Genomic DNA, 19,832 nt, shown 5'->3' on the forward strand with positions numbered 1-19,832 from the left:
GATAAACAAAAGATAGTATATCCATTAATGTGGAATATTACTTGGCAATAAAAAGGACTGAGGTAAATTCCATTTATATGAAATAGCCAGAATAGGCAAATCTATAAAGATAGAAGAATAGGTCTAGGAGGATTGGGAACAAACAGGAGGGAGAGTGACTTTTAAAGGTTTCTCTTTGGGGTGATCAAAGTGTTCCAGAATCGATTATGGTAATGGTTACAACTATGAATATACTAAAAGCCATTAATTTTTAACATTTTACATGGATGAATCTCATGCTATATGAATGATATCTCCATAAAGCTGTTACCACAAAAAAAAAAAAAAAAAAGGAAATGCTACATGTGATTTGTGGCTACCATATTATAAGTACACATCTGAAAAGATCTTAAGCAAATAGGATTTGTCCTTGGGCTCAGTCATTTATCTTATATAGTCAGGATATAGTAATTTGTAAGAAAGGAATATCACAATTTTTCTTTCCTTATAGATTAAGTTAAATTCAATGTCTTGTCAATTCTTAGATGTATATTTTACACACTTAACATATCTGAAATTGACATTTTGTATCTGTTTTGCTTGCTTGCTTGGTGGGACATAAAATAATGCTGCATTATGTAATTGAGGACATAATAGATTTGATGAAATACAGTAATGCTTTTTATAGATTGTTGTAAGAAACAATTTAAGAGAAATGAATAATATCAATGGTGTATTGTACTTTATGGAGACGTATCCAAATTCTGCAAAATACTGAAGTTAGTCTGGCTTTACACTTGATTTTTAAAGTGCCCATAAATATGATTACTAATGAAATGTTTGCTCTTCCTAGTTGGAGACCCTCCAGATCTCTTTCCTCCTTCCTTCTGTTTCTCAACCAAACTATTGAAAAAGGGGCAGTTCCAATGTTATATCAGTAGAGTCCAGGTGGGCAGTCAGAACTGAGGCAGGGAACTGAGATGTCTGTCTGGGAGGGCAAAGTAGGGGAAGAAGATGCAGTTTATGGGTTACTAATAAAACTGTGGGTCTGGAAATAAGGTCTGCTTATTGATTGTATAATGTTATTTCCATAGGAGAAAGGATAGCTAAGCAGTAATCTTAGGAACTAAGTTATCCTATTCCTTATAGTTGAATGTCATGGATAGTAGATCCTAACAATAATTAACAAGTACGTTAATTTTCTAGGACGTGGAATTTATTCCAACATGCTAGGATTCCTTGGTGGTGTGTCCTGGGCAATGCTAGTTGCAAGAACTTGCCAATTATATCCAAATGCAGCAGCTTCTACTTTGGTTCATAAGTTCTTTTTAGTTTTTTCCAAGTGGTAAGTATTCAAATGCATACTTTCACTATTTACTGACTTCTGCCTATATGTAAATTTGTTTGGCAGTTTAAGAGATATGGATAGACTTTTTCTGTTGTCTTATATTCTTTTTAAGTTAAAAGTTCAAAGACCTCAAATTTGAGACAATAAGACACCAGATGGCGCTTTCTTCTGCAGTTCGGGAGTTCTGTGAATCTTGCCTTTTGGTTTGAGAATGGTCACAGTAGATTTGGCTTTGATTACTAGCTGTGTATAGGTTAATGTCTCATGTAAAATGGAGGTGATAATCATAGCTACTACATGAATTTATTAAGAGTATAAATAAGTACTAGAGATAAGTAAATTTATCTCTTTGTTATTGTTATCTGTTATTATCCATTAAACCCATGAAAATGGAAGGGAAAAGCTCAGATGGCTTTTTTGTTTGTTTTTAAAAGATTTATCTATTTATTTTAGAGGGGCAGAGAGAGAGAGAATCTTAAGCAAGCTCCCTGCCCAGCACGGACCGTGACATGGGGCTCGATCTTACAACCCTGAGATCATGACCTGAGCCAAATTCAAAAGTCAGACACTTAACCAAGGCACCCAGGTGCCCCTAGAAAATTCAGGATTTAATTAGCTACAGTTTAATGGGCAAAACAGTTATTTGCCTTTCAGAAAACACATTTAAAATAAGCAACTTTTTCTTTTGTATACTTCCTTTCCTTGCCCTTTTGTTTTTTTCAATACCAAGTATCAATCTACCATGTTTGCTATATGAAAATTGAAACAGAGTCTGATGATATTAATATTTCATATGAAGTGAGGTCCTATGTGAGTTAATTTGCCTTACTCATGTTAGGGAATGGCCAAATCCTGTGCTCCTGAAGCAACCAGAAGAAAGCAATTTGAATTTGCCTGTTTGGGATCCTCGGGTATGTGACTTATTATTTAAATTAAACCTTTTAGGAAAAGGATGAGTCTATATTGCAACTTATTCTAATCTTATTCCTGCTCATCTTCCTTTTGTATAGCTATAGTTCTTTCTGTCTGCTGTATTTTTTGGTGCAGATGATTTGTATCTCAAATTCTGATCCAAATATTATGTCATTAAAAATCACCCATATAAAGTAGATGAGTGGGCGTATCAACCAAAATGTCATAATCCATTGTTTAAAACTTACAAGTAATTAGTTACTACTAATAAAGTGCTAAAGTATATAAAAGATTTACCTTGCAGTGCAGTTTAAAGCAGACACATGGTTCTAAGCTAGCATAACTCTTACCTTGCATTTTAATCAGCTTGTAGAGTAAGTGCTCATTCCTCTGAGTTACCTAGGGGAACTTACCCCTCGATGAGTAAGTGCAGAAAGACCATTGAGAACCATTTGATTAATAATGCTTTTTGCAGCTATGATACTGTATTTATTGGTTCTAAAAGACCATTTATAAGATACACCATCAGTTTAACAGCTTTTCAGAGGAAAAATAAACTTTTACAGAGTTGCCTTTGAATATCAGACATACCTGCCTTCAGAAATAAATGTAGTAGGGGAGGAAAATTGTACTTCTTAGAATTGAAGAAATATAGTATTAAATTTATATTTCATTTCTTCAGACTTTTGGGGAAATGAAGTGAGGACAACTGAAATAGGAGAATAGATCAATTATTCTGCTTCTAATTTCACAGGTAAATCCATCAGATAGGTATCATCTCATGCCCATAATCACCCCTGCCTATCCACAGCAGAATTCTACGTATAATGTGTCCACCTCAACTCGAACAGTAATGGTAGAAGAATTCAAACAAGGTAAACCTGTTGGCCCTTTCCCTTCTCTATAATTCCCACAAGTTTTTGGTTTACAACAGTTTTATTCCAAAGTGCAGTTATGCCTGTTATTTCTGTTTGAAATTGATTTTTGTGTTCTGAGAAACAAATTTACCTTTTTTTAACTCAGGAGTTTGATAGCGTTAGAGGTTTTTGGGGTAGGGTGATATAAGAGCTGATAACAAAATAGCCAATTTTCAACATCAGTCTCTCTTGTTTTTAATTTAGGTCTTGCGGTCACAGATGAAATCCTTCAAGGAAAATCAGACTGGTCCAAACTACTTGAGCCACCAAATTTTTTTCAAAAGTATAGGTATTTGAAATTTTGCATTTGTGTGTGTGTGTGTGTAAAGAAGAATGTTAAACTTAAAAAGTTAAATACATGATGGGTGACTGTTATCACTTAAATCTCAAGTGAGGTAGAGAATAGGTTAGCAGAAATCCTAAATGAAAGAATTTGTATATTCTAGTAGTATCTAACCCAGTATTAGTGGTTTTTGTTTTTTAATGATTTTTAATTGTAGGGTCTAGAATTAATTTTGTGAAAATCAGAGCATGTTCTAATTTTCATAAGCTGTGTGCCTACATTAGTTCTTTTGTTCACTGGGAGGAAGAAAGAAAAAGTAATGATGGAAAAGTAGACCCTAACAATGTTTCTGGCTTTTCTTTTTTCCCCTGATTGTTGCTAAAAATTCTTCATAGACATTATATTGTATTGACAGCCAGCGCATCAACAGAAGAAAATCATCTGGAGTGGTAAGACTGATAATTCAAGTTCTGTACTTACTTTGAGGTGATAACATTTTTATGATGCTTTACTATTTACAAAACACTTTATCCTCAAAATTGTGAAATTGTATTGGTGACTGTTGTACATGACCAGTGTTAAGAACTGCTGTCAAAATAATGTTTCAGATTTAGAAGTAACATAAAATAAGGATATATGTATATTCTTTGCCTTTTGCTGCTTCTTGGTCAGATTTAAGCAAAATTGTGAGGCACTTCAAATGATTCTGATACCTAGCCTCTTACTGAGTTTTCCATCTTTGCCATCATGTTTCCCCATCAAAACTAGAATGAAAAGACATTTTTTTATATTCTTTTAATTTAGGGGATTAGTGGCACGAAAGCTTCTGTCAACAGTTAAGAGAGAGGCATTTTTGGCCAAGGAGCAGTGCATTCTTTGAGTAAATCTAAATGTATTCCCTTTGCCTGTAGTATGTTGACGTCCCTAACTCTATCAGGTAGAAACAATTAGGCACCACACATGGTTATGCTTTTCTCAGATCTGACCTCTGGGAAAGAGAAACACAATACTGTCTTATTTTTGCTTCAAAAGTTTAATGCTTATTTTATTGGTAAAGAGACACTGAAAAGAATCCTGCCATTAAAACAGAATATTTCATTTGTCAGGGCGCTTGGATGGCTTTGTCAGTTAAGCATCTAACTCTTGCTTTTGGCTTAGGTCATGATCTCAGAGTCCTGGGATCAAGCCCCTCGTTGGGCTCCACACTCAGCTGAGAGTCTGCTTATCCCTCTCCCTCTGCTCCTCCCCCATTCACACACATGTGTTCTCACTCTCAATAAATAAAATCTTTGTAGAAAAAAAAGAATATTTCACTTCTCTAGATTGGGAATCAGAAAACTATGGTCTGGACAATATCCAGTTTGCCACGTGTTTTTATAAAGATTTATTGAGGGGGGCACCTGGTTGGCTCAGTCCAGTGAGCATGCAGCTTTTGGTCTTGGGGTGGTGAGTTTAAGCCCCACCTTAGGTGTAGAGATTACTAACATAAATAAACTAAAAAAATTAATTTTTTCTCAATTTCTTGAAATACAGCTATGCTCACTCATTTGTATATTGTCTAGCCTCTTTCCTTCTACATGGCAGAGTTGAATAGTTGCAACAGAAACTGGCCTACAAAGCATAAAATACTTACTGTCTGGCCCTTGATAAGGAAAAGTTCGCCAACCTCTCATTTAGATAACACTGAGCAGTAATGTGGTGTTCTGTATATGTGCTGTTGAAGCACACACAATTATAATGTGTATGCTTTTTCAAGTGTTTGAGTAATGTAAAAATATTCTTGTAGTTATTCTAATTAATGAAATCACTTTAAGTTAACATAGCTGACAGCTGTCACGTTTCTTAGGTAGAAAAGAAAGTTGTAGAAACCTGATGAAACTTTGTTTTAGTAGTATCTGATTTTACTGAATTTTTTTAAAATGCAGTATCTAGTAATCAGAGCATGATTATTTTATGAATTAGGTGCTAGTTATTAGTGGTTTTTTTTCCCACATTACTTTAACATATCTTAGCCTTAGGGTATAGACATAAGATTTGAAAGTGAAAAAACACTTAGAACCAAATTAACCAGTTTTTGTTCATGCTCAAATCATGACTTTTATGGTCTTAACAGGCAGGGTAGGTAAGATTGAGAATTCACTAAATATAGAGCAGTTCTTTTAAAAGAGAGGAGAGGGAAACACAGAAATTGACAAAAGTAACTTGTCATTTACTTAAATGGTCTTTTAAAAAGTCTAATATATTGGACTAAATTTTTTATTTTTTAAAAATATTTTATTTATTCATGAGAGACACAAAGACATAGGGAGAGGGAGAAGCAGGCTTCCTAAGGGGAGCCTGATATGGGACTCGGTCTCTCGATCCCAGGATGCTGGGATCACAACCAGAGCCAAAGGCAGATGTTCGACCACTGAGCCACCCAGGTGCCCCTGGACTAAATTTTTTAAAGGAACAGGTAAAGCATCATAGCTAAAATGCTTTTTGGGTTACCTAGATGTAGTTTCTAAATTTAATATGGAAAAATTGTGTTCACTGCTCTATTTTCAGGGTTGGATTAGTAGAATCTAAAATCCGTGTACTTGTTGGGAACTTGGAACGAAATGAATTTATTACTCTTGCCCATGTAAATCCCCAATCATTCCCAGGAAATAAGGAACATCATAAAGAGTAAGTTAATTATTGTTTAATACTGTATTTCTTAAATAATGTTATTTGACAATATGCATTGTTTAAGATCAGTTATGAGATTGTCATTTAACAAGCATTGATGGGGGAGGATGATACACTATTTGAGCATAGTGTTCATGCATTAAAACTAGTACATGCTATGTTGGTAGCCCACAGGTCGCAGCAGAAACTCTTTCTCAAGATTTGGAGCATCTTTATATATTTAGTACATCGTTTTCAAAGCCATTTAATATTCTTTATAACAACACAGGGATAGCTGATCAGTGCTCTTGTCAGTTTTAAGAATTTAGCCAAACCACTGCAATTTGTATTTATACTTCCACAGAGACCAAGTTTGAATTATCAAAGAACATCTGTAAACTTAAAAAAAAAATTAATGGAAATTTAAAATTTTTATTTTATAGCAACAATTACGTATCAATGTGGTTCCTTGGAATAATTTTTCGGAGAGTAGAAAATGCAGAAAGTGTTAACATAGACTTGACCTATGATATACAGTCATTTACTGATACAGGTAAGACTGTCATCATGGAGCTGTGGTTCCCAACCTTGGCTCTAACGTGGTATTATTTGCCTTGGATCTGGCTGGCTGGCTGGCTATATTTTTCAGTTGGTTAAATGAATATATTACATCCATATTATGAAAACCTATCCTATTTTAAAAAATTAAAGGCGTGGTGAAACCATCTCTAAGACATTAAGGGGGGGAGAAATAGCAGTACAGTATGTATAGTGTGCCACCATTTCTGAAAAGAAGTAAAAAATATATGTGCATGTTTGCTTATGAATACATAGAGTATCTGTGGAAGGATATATAGTCTTAAGAAGGTGGCAGAACTGGTTGCTTTTTAGGTCAAGGAGCAGGTGTGTCTAGGGGATGGGGCAAGGAGACTTCACTCAGTGCCCTTGAACTGTTTGAGTTTTGTACCAAGTGATGGTATCATCTATTTTAAAACAAAAAGGAGATTAAAACCATACAGGTGATTTTTATTTTCATTGTGTACAAAAAGGAGCACAATCATAAAGATGACTTTTACTTTTTTTTTTTTTCATGTACTAACATACAGCTTGCAGATTATATTTCTGAATCAGCAAAAGAATGTCTTTCACATCTAGCTCCTTAATGACACCTCTCTAGAATATCTTAATGTATCTGTTATAAGTTTGGAGTTATCTTAATCTGGAATGGTGTACATTCATATATTAATATTTTTGGCTGGGCTTAACTGATTTTCTAAATTCTTCTAAACTAGTTTTCACATTTATGAAAATGCAGATTCCTGTACATCACGTCAGCACTACTGAATCCCACACTCTGGGAGTAGAGCCAGAGAATCTGCAAGTTGAACAAGCACTCCTGGTGATGCTTTTATAAGCAATCTGGAATGAAAACATAAATTTTTCCATTCTAATTTGGGCTCATTTTTCTAAAATCAGGAGGATGGAAAGCTCTTTATTACAGATTTGTAGAATCATCTTCTTCAGATAGAGATACTGAGACCCCAGGAGAATAGATAATTTATCACATTTCACAGTAGTTACCGTGCATGTCTTCAGTAAGCTTACAGTCTAATTTGGTATTCACAGTTGAACCATTAATAATGGTTATTTAAATAATGTAAATTATTTACATAAAATAATGTGTGTGTTAATAAGACTTTCTTACAAGGTGTGTGAATAGGACTCTAGGGCTGTATGTATTTTAATCTCAGCATGTCATTTGGGGCTGTTGAGCCTTATTTACCCACCTGTATAAAAAGGATGTACTTCTGGATAGTTCCTGACAGTCTGACATTCTAGGATTAGTGTAGTAAAAGAAGCTTCATGGAGGAGAAGAGCTCGAATTGCATCTTGGATATTTAGTATAAGGATTAGTTTAGACTTGGCAAGTAATTATGAGAAGAGATTACCTTTTGGGAAAATAACAGAAAACAGGATTTGGAAAAAACTTTTTTCATGCATTTATTTTGTTAATGAGATTTAAGTATTGGAAAAATCCTAGTTGGACATAAAACTAGTTGGTACTTTTTCTTTTTAAGATTTTAGTAGAGAGAGTAATGCGCACGGGGTTGGGGGGTTGGGGGGTGCTGAGCTTCCATGCGCAAGCACTGTAGCAGCAGGAAGGGCAGAGAAGAGAGAGAATATAAAAGCAGACTCCAAGCCTGACAGGGGCTGGATTTCATTACCCTGAGATCATGACCTGAGCCAAAACCGAGAGTTGGACACTTAACTGACTGAGCCACCCAAGTACCCCTAATTGGAACTTAAATAAGATTATGACAAGATGAAAATGTTTGTTCAGTAAGCAGGATGGGTATGTGTGTTTGTGAGATTATGGGGAGATAGCAAATGTATGCATTTTAGAGAAAACAGACCTCTGTTCAGGAAGAAATTGACCATTTAACATATTAACATTGTTTCAGTGTACAGACAGGCAAATAATATAAACATGCTAAAGGAAGGAATGAAAATTGAAGCAACTCATGTTAAAAAAAAACAACTTCATCACTACCTTCCAGCAGAGATTCTTCAAAAGAAGAAAAAGGTAAGTTCCTCTCAGACACATGATCCTGGGACCAGATTTGCATTCTTAATAGCTCCCAAACCTACTGAGCAAAAAGGAAAGAAAGGTACAATTCAGTCTAGAACTAAAATCTCCCTTTCATTAATCACAAAAGATACTTCATTTTATGTGCTTTAGAATTGAAATCAGTAATTATTTTCATTTGCCTTTTGAAATCCTAACTGCTTTCCCCTCTTTCAGCAAAGTCTTTCTGATGTTAGTCGAAGTTCAAGTGGACCTCAATCCAAAAGATCATCTCTAGATAGCAATTGTTTGGATAGCTCCAGGGACACTGATAACGGAACACCTTTTAATTCCCCAGTGTCGACAAACAAACCTTCCAAGCCTGATCTTCCTCCTTCAGGAGAAACAGAAAGGTCTGTATTTCAGAATTTTCCTTTCAGTCTTCAGTTTGGGGATGATGTAAACTTTTTTATGCCTCAGCTAAATATCTTAATTGTTACGATATCTTATTTTACCAGTAGCTAGTCATTTTCTGGCTAGAAATACTTGACAATTTGTTGTGATCCTGTGGGATGTGGGATGGGTTATGAAGATGTAGGCCTGAATCAGTACACAGAAGTGCACAGGTTTTCTCTTTTCTCACTTTTTACTCAGTCCCCTGCCTTTCTTCCCATTTTCTCTTCCTCCAAAATGTTAAAGTAGGAGTGCTTGAAAGAAATAATCCTGAATGTTAAGACTGTTTTAAATAAGTAACACAAATTACTCAATGATAACTCAATACTTTCAATAGGAATAATGCTGAGCCTGCTGCTGTCGTTGTGGAAAAGCCACTGAGTGTCCCACCAGCACAAGGACTATCTATCCCAGTCATCGGTGCAAGTAGGTATCTGTACTTTTGTTAAGAATGATTTTACTGTGTCTACATTCAATTACTAGAATTTTCCTTTCTTTTTCAGAAGTTGATTCTGCAGTAAAAGCTGTATCACCCCCAGCTGTGTGCACCATTCCTACTGTAGTAGGACGAAATGTCATTCCGAGAATTCCAACACCCCACAACCCTACCCAGGGACAACCACATCTTAATGGAATGGCAACTAAGAATGTTACACACAAGAGATCCCATTCCCCATCCATAGATGGGTCTTCTAAGAGGTTGAAAGACATAGAAAAGGTAAAGGTACAACCTTAGTGGTAATTCAGTAGTTTTTTTTGTTGTTGTTTTTTTTGTTTTTTTTTTTTTAAGTTAAACTAGCGCTAAAGAAACTCAGAAGTCTCCATAGCTTAGTGCTTCCTTTAGGATTTGACTGTTTAAAAAGAATGTTTGCCCAAACTGTGAAGACATACTGGTTGCTCATCCTAAATTCAAATTCGTAATAGATCTGAAAACCTGAATGATTGGTCAAAGTTTCTCCTTGACTTTACATAGAAGTCATTATTAGTAACTAATCCCATTTATTGTGTTATAGTGTTGTTGTCCTCTGCCTCCAGTAGGTGGTGGTAAAACTACTGTTACCATCTGAATTGATTTAACCAAAAAGATCACTCCAATTGTAGAAGTTATGGGTGTTAGCTGAATTTAGTCTACTTTAAACTCTTTTCCCTCACCAACATGTTTGCAGTAGTTTTGATGATAGCCTTATCACTAGTTTCTCAGTTTATATAAATTGTATGGTTTTTGTAGGTAATCACAGCAGTTCATCTTAATGTTTATGTTCTAGTTTATTCGACTTGAATCAACATTTAAGGACTCACGTGCTCCTGAAGACAGGAAAAGAAAAGCAGTGGTAAATATATTAATGGTGTGCCTCAACATATTTCTCTCAAAGAGCCATGTATCAGGAAAAGTACTGTATTTGAAAGTGGACCAGACTAGATAGGTCTGGGAAGTTTGGGTTGTGTTTTATTTTGTGTAGAAATAAGCATATATAGGAAAGAAAGTTTTCATTTGTATACAATTCTGTTTTTAGGATGCCATTGGAGAATGTATGCCTATTCCAACTATTGATACATCACGCAAAAAGGTAACAAAGTCTTAATTCATAGGTAATCTACAGGTACAGAAAGCTTTTAAGAGTCTTGCATTGGGTGAAACAAAAGCATAATGAGATTTTGTTCTGTCCTCAAAGACCAACAGTGTTTATTTGGGGATTGGGGTAGAAATAGCAAACAGTGTCTGGTCATAGATGTATGTACCTCAGAAGGGAGGAAAAGAGGAAGTAATTTAAGACTTCACTGTTTATCCAGTTTAGGTTCAACCTTTGTTTATTTTTAAAGAAGCTTAGTGCTCATACTATAATTTCTTAGCAAGACTTAGTATATTTTTGTTGTACACCACTGCTGTTAAGCTCAGTATGTATTAATATTTTGGAAGAATCAAATGTATCAATATACATAGTATAAGTACCTTTAAAACATGAGCTAAAGATCCCCCTAAATCTCAATTTAAGAATTTATTTTTCAAAGAATTACTACTAAACTAATAATACGGTATTAAGCATGGTAAGTTAATAAACAGGTGCTCAAAAATCAGCCTGTGTGTACCAGAGACAGCCCTTCTCTGAGAGTTTACAGTTTAGTTTAAGCTAAATACAGCTTATTTTTAAAAATAAGCAAAATGGCTTATTTTCACCCCGTTACCCTGCCAAATTCCTTACAATGTATTGGCCATTTTTCTAGTAGTTATAGAATTCATAAAATGTTTTTTAACATAAAGAATGGGTTACAAAAAATACGGGTGTATAATTATATATGATAATGGAAGAAAAAGTTTGATATGGATATTAAGTATGAAAGTGTGAAATGACATGCCTGAGTGTGGCTCTAAAATATTTCAAGTATAAAGGGCAAGGATGTAAACCAAACAGATGTGGCAAAATTTTTTTAATGTCCAAATCTTGGTTGTGGCATTGAAGCCTTCGTTGTTCTTTTATGTATGTCTGAAATCTTTCATGTTTTTTGAATGGCTGTGGGTAGGATATAGATTTAGCTAAGGTCACAAGGGAGGGGAATTAACTCTTGCATACTGTTGCCGTCACACCGTTATCTGTTCCAGAGGTGTCTTTCTCAATTTTGCCTCTCAGAATTGCCTTCATTATATAATTCCTTTAGTATCCTCAGAAACCCTCATCTAGATGCCCCTGAATTTCACCATCACTAACTAGATAACCGGTCTTCCTCTATAACACACTCATTTTTCACCTAGCACCCCAAGAGTTTTCCTGCTTAGTGACTCCACTCTTCCTACTTCTCTTTACCATTGACTTTCTGCATTTCTCAATCTAGAAGTGGCGAGTAATTTAGCAGTCTTTTTTCTTATACATACTCCTCCCACTTGCACCCTTTCCTGTACCTCTGCCTTTCACCTCCGACTGAATAAAAAAATTCCCCAAAACAAAGAACTGACAGTGAACATTGGAAGAAAATATCCAACACATATGTGAGTGTTTAAGAACTTAAGGGACTTGGAGGAAAAAGTTTTGTGATTTACTAGTTGGGACTTGATAATATATATTTGCTTTTCCTTGTTTCTCTTCCTTTCTAATAGAGACTACCCAGTAAAGAGCTACCAGATTCATCATCTCCGGTTCCAGCAAATAACATCCGAGTCATCAAAAATTCCATTCGACTGACCCTTAATCGGTAAAAGCAGTGCCTCCTTACTTAAGTGAATATGCAATCATTTAGTGGCATAGATGCAGCCATTCTTTTTATAATAGAAGTGGCTGACATACATAAAATAAGGTGAAAGTTTCAGTCATCGGACTAACGACCTTGAAGTGGTTTTTGAACTCTCACACTTTGACCTGCAGATGCCGTAGCATTCTCTCATTGATTGCTACATACACTTCTGTGAGGATCACCTGCTATCAAATTGTCATCTACAATATTATGGCTTTGCGTTGGAGGTTTTACTGCCTTAACTTTCGATGCTTGTTTCTCTGTTGTGGGAACCAGTTCTTGGCTCTTTGGACACGGATAAAACAAGTCCTGAACTTTTTTTTTTTTTTTTTAAGTCTTATGTTATAATCATTGTATAGAACTGAAAAAGTTGAAAAAACAAAAAAAAATTGTCTTGTAATTTTCCAAACGTTAACACATTTACTTTAGCATTGAAGCCACTTTGTGAAACCTGAGAAAAATGAATGTGAGGTATCTTTTCTGCTTTCCTCATTTGTGTAGATGTACTTATTGTCTATTCTGTTGATTTAAATTATTTTTTTCCCAGAATGGCACATGGAATATTTAAATTTTTATTTTTTTGTGCCTTTCTGTCCAAATGTTGCATAGTTACCAGGGAGGATTAGTCCAGTGATTACATAAGAGTTGGGCACCATTAATTCTCTATATTTTGCCTCCCATGGAGGCCTTCGAAATGCATCTTTATTAAGAATCAAAATAAAACCAAAATACTGAAAGTCAGTATATGAATGGTGAAATTGTTACATATCCTAGCTCATGCCATTCTTGTTAGTTGACTGGTATTTTTTACTAAGGAGCAACTCATTCCAGCACCAACAGTAAAATACCTTGAAGTATGGCAAACTTGTATTTTTGAGGTATAAAATTAACTTGGCATGGTAATTCTTGACCATTACTTACCCCACAACTTCAAACCGCTTCTTCATGGACTAGGCATGCAGAAATAAGCAGTGGATTTTACCGAAATCTAAAGGCATTTTGAATGATATTGTTACCAACCATTAATTGGCTCAGGACCTTTGTAATTTTTATTTATCTATATGAGTTGTCTTTTTTTACACTGCTTTTTTCAATGCATTTCTTAATATTTTTTAAGTTTCATGAACGCATGCTCAGTTTATTAAAATCCATAACCATGTAATTCTTCTTGTAATATGTTGATTCAGTGTTTTGTAAATGAAGTCGTATGTATTTTCAGAGTATTTTTGTATGTACTGTAAGATACCATCTTTTCAAAGAGAAAACTTTAAAACCTTTACTGTCTCTCTTTAGTCTAATTTTTTAAATATGGATTATGCTTGAATTATTCTTAAAATGAAAATGTATAGATTGCACAACCAGGAATGCTAGTATTTATTACCTTGTTCAGCTTTCACTTGGCAATTTAGTAGGTTCTGGTAGGAAAAACACATACATTTGAATAATGCAGGGAAAATACTTGGTTGTATATTTTATAGGACTTGTGGGACCCATTTAACCCATGGAGTAATAATAGTCCGTATTCTCTCTTGCAAGCCCCTTACCACTGAGTTGAAATGCTTGGAATTCTGATTGTCAGCAGTATCCTTTACCCACACCTGTTCCTTGATCTCTAGGTTGCTGAAATGGAAATGCTAGCATTTAACTCTTACGAAGGAAAACTGAGAAGTTGAGCAAGGAAAAAAGTAATGGTTTTTCCGTTATTCACTTTTTACATAGCAAAAGATAAGAATGAAATCCTATAAATCCAACTTGTAGCTCATGTGGAAAGCTCTCCTTTTAGCTGACCCTTTCCTTTATCCAAGGATTCTAAGATTTGTTCTATAAATACTCTTTGAGCAAAAGTAGATGATTATGAAAGAACTGTCACCTGACTTCAGACTTTGAAAAATTAAGATTTGAGTAAATCACATATATGTTTGCATTTCTGTGTTTAATATCTACCTATGTTCCCCTTCTGTTATCAGTCTTCACGATCTCTTTAAGAATTTTCATGTTTACCCACCTATTTAAACAGATTCTTGGAAGTGACTAGTGGAGTTTTTAATAAGAAAGCCACAGGCCTAACCCCATACACCAGGATAGTCATTTCTCTTGTTTTAAAGATTCATTCAGCATGGGGCTGAGACATAGCCAAATGGTTCAATGTTAGACACCCCAAGGATGGCATTCTTTAACCTGTTTGGTAGCTGGGGAGTTGATGAGATGCTTTTGAGATGATGGGTTTGATCAGAAGTGAAGTGTTTTGTATCCTAAACGGTAGGTAAAACGTTCAGAACGTTTTGTGACCACAGTAGGAGAGCTCCATTGTACTAATGCCAAGTAAGTAAAAGGGGAAAGTATGGCCTTATATGTCATGTTCAGAGGCACTAAGTAAATGTGACTTTGAGTTTGAAACTATACCTAGAAATGTATTTTATAAAGTCAAATTATCTCCATTATGTAGACAGATGTTTATTTTCACAAGGGTATTAGATTGTAATCTCAGTGTTCAGGACTGGCTCTGAAGAATAGTATATATCAAAGGAAAATACTTGTCAGCTGGCTTAAATCTTAGGGACTTAACTCATTTGAGAGGGTACATAGCTTAGACTTGTAAAATTGGGGCAGCAGAATAAATTTTACAAGACTATTACTGGTGCTTACAATGACTATCTTAAGACCATAACCTAGTAACATTATTAAAATGCTTACTTGACTACAGTAGCAATAAAGTAAAGATGGACAGTGTCCACATGGGCTAACCTTATTCTCCGTTCCTCAGTTTTGAGGTAGGAATTCCTAAATTGGGGATCATGGGCCTTTGGGAATCCTTTGCAAATACATATATATGAAATTTTTGTTTATATGCATTTTTCGGGGGGTGGGGAATTCATAAATTTCGTCAGCTTTTCAAAGTGGTTCATGACCCTTTGAAAGAAAAGGGTGATGGGGCATTGTTAGGAACCACACAGCTTTGCAAGATTAAGTAATCCCAGACTCTCCAGGGGTTTCCTGTGGTATATTTCTGAAAACGTATTATGGCTCTTAACTAGTATAGTGGGCTTCGGGAACACCAAATTTCTCTGAGTTTCTTTATATATTGCAGATGAACCTTAATCAGTATTTTAAAAAATAATTACTATTGAATTTATAAACATCCTCATGTTTACTTAGATTCATTAACAGGGTCAAACTTTTAACAAATTTCGACCTAAGATTGATCAGAGTAGAATAGCTTAGAATGAGAATTAGAAATGGAAAAAAAAAAAATTAGAATCATTAAGGATCCTAATCCTTTGATTTCAGTAGCATTATTCTCTCTCGTTCCTTTCATGTTTGTGGTTTAGAGCAGAACAGACTGAACAGACCAATAAATAGAACTTTAGTTTTAAAAAAACAATGTGTGTGTGTTCAAAATAACTACCTAATAAATCTCCCAAAGCTTAGAATTTAGGTTATGATAATAGTGGTAAGTAGTGCAGGTGATGGAAGAAAACAGGTCTCAATAATGGTAACTATTTCCTTTGGATTTTTTAAAAGAATTGTACAAGATCAGATTCTTACCAAATTCTTTTTTTTTTTTTTTCTGGATTTTTCTGATAAACTTTTATATTTGAAGTTAGTTGAACAGAAGTTTATCATCAGACTTGCTACAAATTTTAAGCTACTGCTGCATTTTAGCGAGGACTCCCATAATTCCCTTATAAAGTACTTAGGTCTTTGAGGTACATGGTGCTACATCACTCCACAGTATTCTGTAAAACGAACGCTGCAGCTGCTGTTCCTTTCTAGAGAGCTGTTGGTGTAGTTCATATTAATATTTCCTGCCTTTTATTTGGATTGTCTTATTTCTTAGTTGTACACACAAGCCTCACTTGTCTGGAATAAGTAATCAAATAAACTTGCTTTGCTAAATAGGTGTGGATGATTGACATTATTTGGGAGTAACTCAAGACATCTTAGTTTTCTCAAACTGAGAGCCGTTTGGTCACTTACCACCCAGACTCTAGCAGATAGTGGTATTCAGCATCTGCTTAATATGAAAGCAAGCCTCATACTCCATTTGTCTCACAAACATTAAATGTTAGCAAGCAGTAGCACATGGTAGCATCTGTCTCAAGTACTAGGGGAAAAATCTTTCACTCTGGTCAAAAAAATGCAACCAGAATTCTCTAATGGCTGGACAGAGGTACATTTAGCAGTCAGGCCTTGGGAACTGTCTACAGAAGTACAAGCTACACAGTATTTTGTTCTTGTTAATTTAACAGAGACTTGTTTTTAGCCAATCCACATATCTTGAATACTAGTACTGAATAAGATTATTAGCTAGCCATCCGTGGCACCAATGGAAACACATTTGGCATGAAGCTAATTAGCAAAGCCTCCTGGATTTATTGAGCTATGGATAACAGAAGAGCTTCTAGTAGTCACTCGAGACTAATACTGTCTTCTTGCTTGGACTGCTAGCCGACCATCCCTGGAGTGAATTTATAGAGCCTTTACACAGTTACCACTCTATGCTGAAATGTTTTTGTTTTATGGTGAAATGTTTTAAGTTAACAGGTGCTTTACGGATCCCAATGCTTTAAGGTATTGTGGCAAAATGGAAGTTACTGCTTTTAAAGCACATGTTCTAAAAACTATCTTTCAAAGTATATGATCCAGCCAAACTTTTACTTACTAGTCCTCAAAATGGCATACTTCCAAAACCTTGCTTGCCAGTCTGATTGCTGACCTTTGGGGCCCAATGGCTGTATAAAGCCTGATAACCTGGCCAAAATAAATCACCCTACCTTCCGAACATGTTACTTCTACCTTTTAACATTTCAATTATTCTAACTCATGTAATGTTCAGTTGTTTCCCTTGAAGAGGCTGTAGGCTCTTTACCTAAGAATCTTGATGTAGTGGGTGCCCAGAAGATGCTCAAGAAAACACAAGCCCTGGTTGGTTGGTTGGTTGGTTGGTTGGTTTTTTAATTTGATTAAGATTATTTAGAAGAGAGACCTGATGAAGGATCTAAATCAGAGAGGCAAACAAAACTCTGAAAATCATTAAGACACATTTTACAAACCTTTGCAACTGTCATGCTTAGTAAGAAACACATTTTACATTGCAAATCAGCACCTGGATACATACATACCTGAATGTGTGTGTATATATATAATTTATATATGTATGTACTCACATATATAATTAAATTTCACACACACAAAATGCTTTCCTTACCAAGTGTGATACAGGTTATTTTTAAGTGCTAGTGGTGATTTCGCTAAGGATTCATAGCCTCTCCGGAGTCAACACCTACAGTTTGAAATACACTGCACTAGAAGTTCTCTCTCCAAAAGTTCATTTCAAACTTTATCGTCTTTCTTGATTCAGTCTATCTACTGGGTGCAAGCTGTTCTGGTAAAATAGTACTGAAAGAACAGCATAAAGCATATGGGAGAAGTAGATGAAGTACAGATACTCATTTCTCCCAAGGAAAAATCTTGCCAACAACAACTTTGTATCAATTGATAATAAAGAAAAAAAATGAGAAGCCAAAAATCAGTGCAAGAGTTGGGCCATCTGGCTGGTATTTATTTTAGTATTGGTCAGTTGACCTCACCTGGCCTAGGAATGCCCTCAGTCCCTGGAGGGTGGCCTGGGATGAACTGAAGAAGGACAAACATACCTCACTTACCAAATGTCACTCGAGTAAGGTGCATAAGTTACTCGTTTAGAAACTTCTATGTTATGGTGCTGGGAGAGCTGGACAGCTATATGCAAAAAAATGAAACTGAACCACTTTCTCAAACCATACCCAAAAATAAAATGAATTAAATAGGCCTAAATGTGAGACCTGAAACCATAAATCTAGAAGAAAACATAGGCAGTAATCTCTTGGGCATTGGCCTTAGCAACTTGTTTCAGATAGGTCTCCCAGCAAGAGAAACAAAAAGCAAAAGTAAACTAATGGGACTACACCAAACTAAAAAGTTTTGACACAGCAAAGGAAACCATCAAAAAAAAAAAAAAAAAAAAACATAAAAAGGCAACTTATGAAATGGGAGGAGGTATTTGCAAATGAAATATCCGATAAGATGTTAATATCTGAAATATATAAAGAACTTGCACAACACCAAAAAATAATAGTTCAATTTAAAAAATGGGCAGAAGACCCAAATAGACATTTTTCCAAAGACATAGCCAACAGACACGTGAAAAACTGCTCCACATCAGCAATCCGCAGGGAAGTGCACATTGAAACTTTACCATGAGATACCATCTCACGCCCGTCACGCGGCTGAACTAAACAGACACAAGAAATAAGTGTTGACAAGGACATGGAGGGAAAGGAACCCTTGTGCGTGGCACCGTTCGTGGGAACGCCAACTGGTGCCGCCTCTGAAGAAAATGATTTAATTGTTTGGAGATTCCTCAAACAATTAAAATACAACCACCATATGGTCCAGGAATTCGGCTCCTGGACATTCACTCCAAGAAAATGAAAACACTAGTTCAAAACAACATATGCGCCCCAATGTTCATTACAACATTATTTACACTAAGCAACTCTGGAAGCGACCAAAGTATCCATTGACGGATAAAGAAGATGTGGTCCGTGTACACACACACACACACACGCACTGAAATATTACTGAGCCATAAAAAAAAAATGAAATCTTGCCATTCATGACAACACGGATGGAATCTAGAGAGTGTTAGGTTAAACGAAATAAGGCAGAGAGAGACAAATAATGATTTCACTTATATGTGGAATCTACCCCCCCCCCCCCAAAAAAAGGGCAGAAACAGGCTCATAAATACAGAGAACTGGTACTTGCCAGAGGGGAAGTGGTGGGAGAGGGCAAAAGTGGGTGATGGGGAGTGGGAGGTCCAGGCTTCCAGTTATGAAGTGAGTCACAGAGATCAAAAGTATAACATAAGGAATATGGTTAATGGTGTGGTTGTGATGTGTGGTGACAGACGGTAGCTCCACGTGCCACGCAGGGGACCTCACAGACGTGTCGGATGACTATGTTGTATACCTGAAACCAGTGTAACCTTCTGTGTCAAACTATACTTCAGCAAAAATAAATGAATACGGGGCGCCTGTGGCTCAGCGGTTGAGCGTCTGCCTTGGGCTCAGGGGGTGACCCCCGGGTCCCAGGATCGAGGCCCACATCGGGCTCCCTGCGTGGAGCCTGCTTCTCCCTCTGCCTGCCTGTCTGTCTGTCTGTCTGTCTCTCTCTCTCTCTCTCTCTCTCTCTCTCTGTGTCTCTCATGAATAAATAAATAAAATCTTTAAAGAAAAAGAAAAAGAAATAAGAAATACATACTTCTTTGGCAGAAAAAAAAAATTCTATTTACACAGCTGTCACATAATATCCCAACATGGACCAGGAACTTGAGACTGCAAGAGAATTGGGGTAAAATAGTAAAAGTATTGCTATCTCCTGAGAAATTTTAGACCTTCCTTATGAAAACGTTTAAGCATTCAGGATATGCCTTTTCAAATATCGGGGCGCTTAATC

At 35.8% G+C, this 19,832-nt stretch overlaps 1 protein-coding gene across 2 annotated transcripts in view; it reads left to right on the forward strand.

Annotated features, from left to right (window-relative positions):
* The window catches only part of PAPOLG (poly(A) polymerase gamma), a 31,727-nt gene extending 15,498 nt beyond the window's left edge, over nt 1–16,229 (forward strand). The window contains exons 9-23 of one of the 2 annotated variants that reach the window (XM_072742397.1): nt 1,186–1,324; nt 2,166–2,238; nt 2,994–3,114; nt 3,361–3,445; nt 3,835–3,888; nt 5,987–6,106; nt 6,532–6,641; nt 8,551–8,672; nt 8,892–9,067; nt 9,445–9,533; nt 9,611–9,825; nt 10,373–10,438; nt 10,622–10,675; nt 12,199–12,293; nt 12,464–16,229. In XM_072742397.1, the coding sequence (XP_072598498.1) occupies nt 1,186–1,324; nt 2,166–2,238; nt 2,994–3,114; nt 3,361–3,445; nt 3,835–3,888; nt 5,987–6,106; nt 6,532–6,641; nt 8,551–8,672; nt 8,892–9,067; nt 9,445–9,533; nt 9,611–9,825; nt 10,373–10,438; nt 10,622–10,675; nt 12,199–12,293; nt 12,464–12,680 (1,736 nt within the window). In that variant the 3' untranslated portion in view covers nt 12,681–16,229. The remainder of the gene's footprint in view (nt 1–1,185; nt 1,325–2,165; nt 2,239–2,993; nt 3,115–3,360; nt 3,446–3,834; nt 3,889–5,986; nt 6,107–6,531; nt 6,642–8,550; nt 8,673–8,891; nt 9,068–9,444; nt 9,534–9,610; nt 9,826–10,372; nt 10,439–10,621; nt 10,676–12,198; nt 12,294–12,463) is intronic. The other variant, XM_072742398.1, reaches the window with a different exon arrangement.
* Nucleotides 16,230–19,832: the final 3,603 nt, after the last annotated feature.

The sequence above is a fragment of the Vulpes vulpes genome, chromosome 16 (genome assembly GCF_048418805.1).
Source record: "Vulpes vulpes isolate BD-2025 chromosome 16, VulVul3, whole genome shotgun sequence".
Taxonomy (NCBI): Eukaryota; Metazoa; Chordata; class Mammalia; order Carnivora; family Canidae; genus Vulpes; species Vulpes vulpes.